Here is a 6,249-nt window from a genome sequence, read left to right on the forward strand (position 1 = left end):
TATAAAATCAAAAACAAGTATGAGATTCGAGCAATATTTGAACAATATTTGAACAATATTTAAACAAATTAAAGGGCAAAAAAGGGGCAGAACAACATGGGTTACGCCCATGGAGACTAAGGTCCAGATAAAATCCCATCGCTTACGGGGGCATGCTTGTCGTTTGTTTGACTTCCAGACAAGCAGGAGTCTCAAGAAGTTTCCTTCTAATCAATCGTAGTCTTGACTCAACATCATTGATTTTCATCCTTTCTCTAGGACGTTCAGCCGAACAAGCAACTCCAATTTCACATATAGAGTTGAAGCATTCCAGAATTATGCTAGCATGAGCACTACTGCCTGATGAAGATGACACCTCCATGCACATTGTTCTGCCCTCTTCAATTTCCTGAAGATTAAAATCATCCACCACCTCTTCTGCTCGTTGAGGCAAAGCCATTTTAACGAAGTTCCGAAGGTTCATCTTTCCTGTGAATATATGGGTGTCAATTCGGCCAGTTGGTAAAATATCTTGAGTGAGAGAGGGAGGCGGGGGGGAAAGGAAAAAAAAGGTCTGAGTTTGAATACACCTCACATGAATGAGAGAAAATTAGACTGCCATTATGCTATAACAACAACAATATAATAACAACAACTTGCCTGTGAAAATGCCATCACTGGGTCTGATTCCTGTGAACATTTCTAATAAAAGGATTCCAAAACTATACACATCACCATACGTTGAAGCCTCACATCCCAGATCATACTCTGCATTAAACATGTCAAATGCTGTTAGCAACTCTGTAAAGGACTGAATGACTCATTTGAATGCGCTTTCGCAAATCTGAGAAATTAATTTTCTTATGAAACTGTATTTGATAAATAAAAATTAGAGTACCCAGAGGAATATAGCCAGTGGATCCTTTGATACAGATGAAGCGGTTTTGTTTATCAATGGCTGGAAGAAATCTTGCCATGCCAAAGTCACCAACATGTCCAATCATTTCATCATCAAGAAGAACATTGCTGGGTTTGAGGTTACAGTGAACTATTGGAGGTTGACAATCACAGTGCAAATACCTAAGTGCGCATGCTACATCAATGGCTATGTCTAGTTTCTTTTTAATAAGAAAATTAAAATTCAACGGCCTCCAGTTTGTATCATCTTTACCACGCAACCACTCTTCTAGGCTTCCATTAGGCATGAACTTGTAAACAACGGCCTTAAATCTTGCACCTTGATAATCAACTCCAGAAAATGCAGTGAAAACCCTGACAATATTCCGATGTTTGATGTTTATCGCTGCCTTGCATTCAGATTTGAAACTCTTGGAACCACCAGGACGAATAAGGTTAAACACCTTCACCGCAATTGTTGTACCATCAAAGAGAGTTCCATTATAAACAGAGCCAAAGTTGCCTGCACCAATCAGATTTGCCGAGGAGAAACCATTAGTCGCATTGTAGAGATCTTTGAATGATGGGTTATTGATAGTTTGTTTCCCTTCATAAACAGGAGTCTTAAGAAGTTTCTTTTTTATCAAACGCAATCTTGACTCGACATCATTGATCTTCATCCGTTCATTTGGCAGTTCAGCAGAACAAGCAACTCCAGTTCTACATATTGAGATCAAGCATTCCAAAATTATGCTACTCTGAGTACAAGTTGAAGATGCCTTTTTGTACATTGTTTCCTCTTCTTCAATTTCTTGAAAGAAAACAACATCCAAAATCTCTTCTGCTCTTTCAGGCAAAGCTGACTTAACAAAATTATGAAGGTTCAACTCATCGTTGAACATGTCGTCATTGGGTCTCAGTCCTGTGAACATTTCTAGTAAAAGGATGCCGAAACTATACACATCACCGTATGATGAAACATATCCCATTCCATACTCTGCATTAAAGCATTAAAAATGTTAAATACTGTTACCACAAGTTAAAGGACTCGATGACTCATATAAATGCTTTTTTTTTTAAAAGAAATTACATTACAATTTAGATATACTTAGAAGCAGAAATATTTTTTAACCTCGTAAATCAACTCCATGAAAGTGTCATTTCGATATCTGGGCCCAGAACCAGCCAGATATAGTCCAAGTATTCTATAAAATCAACCTCCGAATGCACATGGGAGGACTTGAGAATGAAGTTAGGAGGTGACCGCTACTGTGCATTTTCTTAAACGGGAGAAAATATTGAGAAATTTCATTTGCTTATCAGACTGTAATTCATAAGTATAAAAAGTGGAATACCTGGAGCAACATAACCAATGGTTCCCATGACATCAATGAAGCTTGTCTCTACTGGAAGAAATCTTGCTATGCCAAAGTCACCCAAATGTGCCGTCATTTCATCATCAAGAAGAACGTTGCTGGGTTTGAGGTCACAATGAGCTATCGAAGGTATCCCATCATTGTGCAAATAGTTGAGTGCACTGGCTATATCGATGGCTATGTTTAGTCTCTTAAGTGAATTTAAATTCCTTGGCGCCTTGTGTCTTTCATCTTCCCCATTAATTGGATGCAACCACTCCTCTAAGCTTCCATTAGGCATGAACTCATAGACAAGGGCATTAAAGTCCTTGCCTTGATAATCAGCTCCAGAAAATGCAGTGACAACCTTGACAATATTTCGATGCCTTATTGTCCTCATGATATCGCATTCAGCTATGAAACTCTTGGAACCACCAGAATAAGCAAGGTTAAACACCTTCACTGCAGTTGTTGTACCATCAACGAGAATTCCCACATAAACAGAACTGAAATTGCCTGTAGCAATCAGATTTGTCGAGGAGAAACCATTCGTAGCTTTGTAGATTTCTTGGTATGTCAATTTTAGGAAATTTGTTGAATTAGGATCCTCTCTTGGTATAGAATTCCCTCTTAGAGTAGGATTCTCTCTTTTATTCTTCCATACCAAACAGTATAACAGAGAATATAGTATCCAAGTAAGTAATAGAAGCCCAATGTCAATAGCAATCACCAATTTCAAAGGAAGGGTCCATCTGTTCCTTTTAGTTTTCTTAGGAACACATGTTGGCAGCTGAAATTCAGGTATGCCACCGCAAAGCTTATTGTTCCCCAAAACCGAAGTGGCACTCGTATTCTTAAAGATTCCTTTTGTTGGTAACATGCCCTCAAAGTTATTGTAAGAGAGATTAAGGTCTTGCAACAATTCAAAGCCAGCCAAAAATTTAGGAATATCACCTGAAAGATTGTTTTGAGACAAATCCAAAACTCTAAGACCTCTTAAAGAACTCAAAGATGAACTAATAGGACCTTCGAATAAGTTTCCATGCATATCTAATTGTTCCAAACTAGTACAACTACCAAGATTATTAGAAATACCACCTGATAAAAGGTTCCCAGAAACATTTAATAATGATAACGCTGAGAGACCAATGAGTTGTGGAGATAAGGTGCCACTAAGATTGTTATTAGAAAGATCAACAGCTACCAAGTTCTCGCATTGGCCAAAGCTTGATGGGATGGTGCCCTGAAGACAATTGCCACTCAAATCTAGTTTGATTAACATTTTCAAATTTCCAATAGATATTGGAATATTTGCTGAAATTTTGTTTTTATGTAAGTTCAAAATTCTTAAATTTTGTAGATCTCCTATGGCAGAGGGAATGGTACCTGATAATTGATTATTCCACAATTCCAGCCTCTGCAAGTTGACTAACTTCCCAATCTCAGTAGGGATGTTTCCAACTATTTTATTATTTTGGAGATGTAATTTTTGAAGAAAGCTCAAATTTCCCATGTGAGGTGATATAGAGCCTCCGAGTTGAAGGGACTGCAAGTCCAAAACTGTGACTCTCCGGTGTCTTGGAGCACAAGTAACACCATGCCAGTTGCAATAATGGATGGAGCTATTCCATGAGGCTAGAACTCCAAGAGGGTCATCAATGATCACGGACTTGAATTCAAGCAAGGTTACTTCATCTGTCTCATTCCCTGCAACAACTATAGAAGCCCTTACACCTAGAAAACAGAACACAGGGATAGCAGTTACAGCAAAAAATGACCAATACACTTTCATGCCCATGTTGGATACGGCAAATTTTTTTACTTAATAGCTGATATCTGGTGGAATTGTTTTTTCAAAATTTGAGGTTCAAGAACGGCAGGCAGGGCACTGAAGTCTGAGCTCCATCGAGTCAATGCAAACAGGACAATAACTAGGAAGGATCCGCCTAAGCTACCTCCAGCTGCTTTTGTCTTTTCTGAATTGTTAGTGTAAAATATTGTTGAAACCCTTGTACGTTATATTATTTACAATCTAATCTATACGTATATGAAACTTTCTATATTGTAAAATGTTGTTGAGCCCCTTACACTCTATTTTATTTCATTGAAACGCTTAGAGTATGAAATTCATCCCCTATAATTTTTAAATTCCAAAATACCCTCCATTTAAGTAAAATATAATAATTATTAAATGGATTATAATTATAATTTTTAAATGGATTATTATAATTATTATTAATAACAATAATAAAAAGTATTATAATAATTAATTTATTAACAATAATTATTAATAATCTTTTAGTTAAATTGTTAATAATAATAATTAACAATTATTATTATTAATTAATTTTTGAATAATAATCATAATAATTAAAATATAAAATAATAATTATGATAAAAATTAATTAAGGATTTTATAGTAATTTGTTATAATTTAACTCATTACGATTTTAATTCCAAGATAAAGTAAACACATAAATGGTAATATAGCTCATTTTAATTACGATTTCTGCATTTCAAGTAAATAAATTATTCTAATTCCAATTCCTCATTTCGATTTTAGCTATTCCGATTCTAACTCATTATGTTTCTAGCTAATTTCGATTCCTATTTAGTGAACACACTATAAAATTGTAAATATTTCATATAGTTTTTTCCCATTTCTTTTTCCCCTCTCTCACTCTCTTTCTCTATGATGAGTCACTCGATGTAGGTTGTTGATGAAGAGAAATTAATAGTGGAGAGGAATGGATTCAAAGGAAATTTGCTTTTTATTTTGTTAATTCTTTTATCATGAAAGTATTAATTATTATGAGATGATAATATAAAGAAGATGAATGGTAATATTCTTGAAAATTTTGTTGATAACTAATATCCTTGAAGGTTATTATAAAATCCTTAATTAAATTTTATCATAATTATTATTTGTATTTCAAGTATTGTGATTATTATTATTATTATTCAAAAATTAATTATTAATAATAATTATTGTTAATTATTATTATTAACAATTTAACTAAAAAATTATTAAAATTTTTTGTTAATAGACTAATTAATTAACGGATAAAAGAATATAGCTCCAAAAAAATGATGATTATAAAAGTAATGGACTATAGTAATTTTTATTAATTACCAAGTAAAAAGTTACAAGAAAAGCAAATAATTAATAAAAATTGGGCCAGATGCGCAATAAAAACTGGGAAGGTGTATGAAATAACAAAATTCCTAAAGCATTGCATTCATCTCTAGTAACAGAACAAATCGATGGCCTTTAGTGCTTCACATCTCTTTAAGTTTGTTCTTCCTTCTTCGCTTGAACACATGAACCTGGTAATTAAGTCACAACTTTTTTTTTTTTTCATTTTTGTTTATTTGAATACTATGGAGCTTTAGTTTCTCAATTCCCTTTAGCCCTGTTAACAAGTTTGTGTCACTTATGTTTACTTAGAATCTTAGATGATTTTGCGTGGCTTTGTGGCATTGCTTCGCCACCAGCAACTTTTACCCTGTTCGTAGTCTCTCTCAAATTATGACATCAAATTCAGTTTCTCTGTGGCATTGGTCATTAATTTTGTACTTCAATATCATGAAAGCTTTATATCTGACCATTTTGAACTGTTTTTGTGATTATTGTCTAATAATATGTGCATAAATTCAGCGAATCCCACAAAAGTTTGTGAGATTTTGGACATGAACTTTCTAATGCCGCCACTCTTGTAGATTTTATTGTTGTGATTGGTAAGTGGGTTTGAAAAAAGATGGGATGTGTGCTTGGTTTCACGATGGTTGGTATAACTTTGTTGGAAAATGCTAAGTATCAAGAAAAACGAGAGAAGAACGAGAGAATGAAGCATGCGGTGGGAGGAGAGAGAAAAAAAAGCTGACAGAAGAGAGAGAGAAGAGGTAATTCTCTCGTCCTTCTCTCGTTGTTCTTGATATTTAGCAGCACTCAACTTTGTTGGATATAATTCTGTCTCTCTGCTGGATACTTTTTGGTCTTCCATGTACAAGAAGAATT

The 6,249-nt window shown here is 34.5% G+C and overlaps 1 protein-coding gene across 1 annotated transcript; it reads right to left on the reverse strand.

Annotated features, from left to right (window-relative positions):
* Positions 1 to 68: 68 nt before the first annotated feature.
* On the reverse strand, positions 69 to 4,029 carry LOC18033900 (probable LRR receptor-like serine/threonine-protein kinase At3g47570). The gene is made up of 4 exons (XM_024179091.1): positions 2,232 to 4,029; positions 878 to 1,873; positions 640 to 747; positions 69 to 468 (listed from the first exon to the last, which is right to left on the reverse strand). The coding sequence occupies exons 1-4, from the start codon at positions 4,027 to 4,029 to the stop codon at positions 143 to 145; spliced, it is 3,228 nt and encodes a 1,075-aa protein (XP_024034859.1). The 3' UTR covers positions 69 to 142.
* Between the last annotated feature and the right edge of the window lie 2,220 nt (positions 4,030 to 6,249).

Source organism: Citrus clementina, unplaced genomic scaffold (genome assembly GCF_000493195.1).
Source record: "Citrus clementina cultivar Clemenules unplaced genomic scaffold, Citrus_clementina_v1.0 scaffold_8, whole genome shotgun sequence".
In the NCBI taxonomy this organism is placed as follows: Eukaryota; Viridiplantae; Streptophyta; class Magnoliopsida; order Sapindales; family Rutaceae; genus Citrus; species Citrus x clementina.

What these genes read in the sequence shown, in the direction of transcription:
- LOC18033900 (XM_024179091.1), bottom strand. Translation starts at nt 4,029, where the DNA reads ATGGGCATGAAAGTGTATTGGTCATTTTTTGCTGTAACTGCTATCCCT. An exon ending in CATTGGTTATGTTGCTCCAG is followed by an intron (nt 1,874 to 2,231) that starts GTATTCCACTTT and finishes GCTTTAATGCAG; the next exon opens with AGTATGGAATGGGATATGTT. An exon ending in CACTGGCTATATTCCTCTGG is followed by an intron (nt 748 to 877) that starts GTACTCTAATTT and finishes TGTTTAATGCAG; the next exon opens with AGTATGATCTGGGATGTGAG.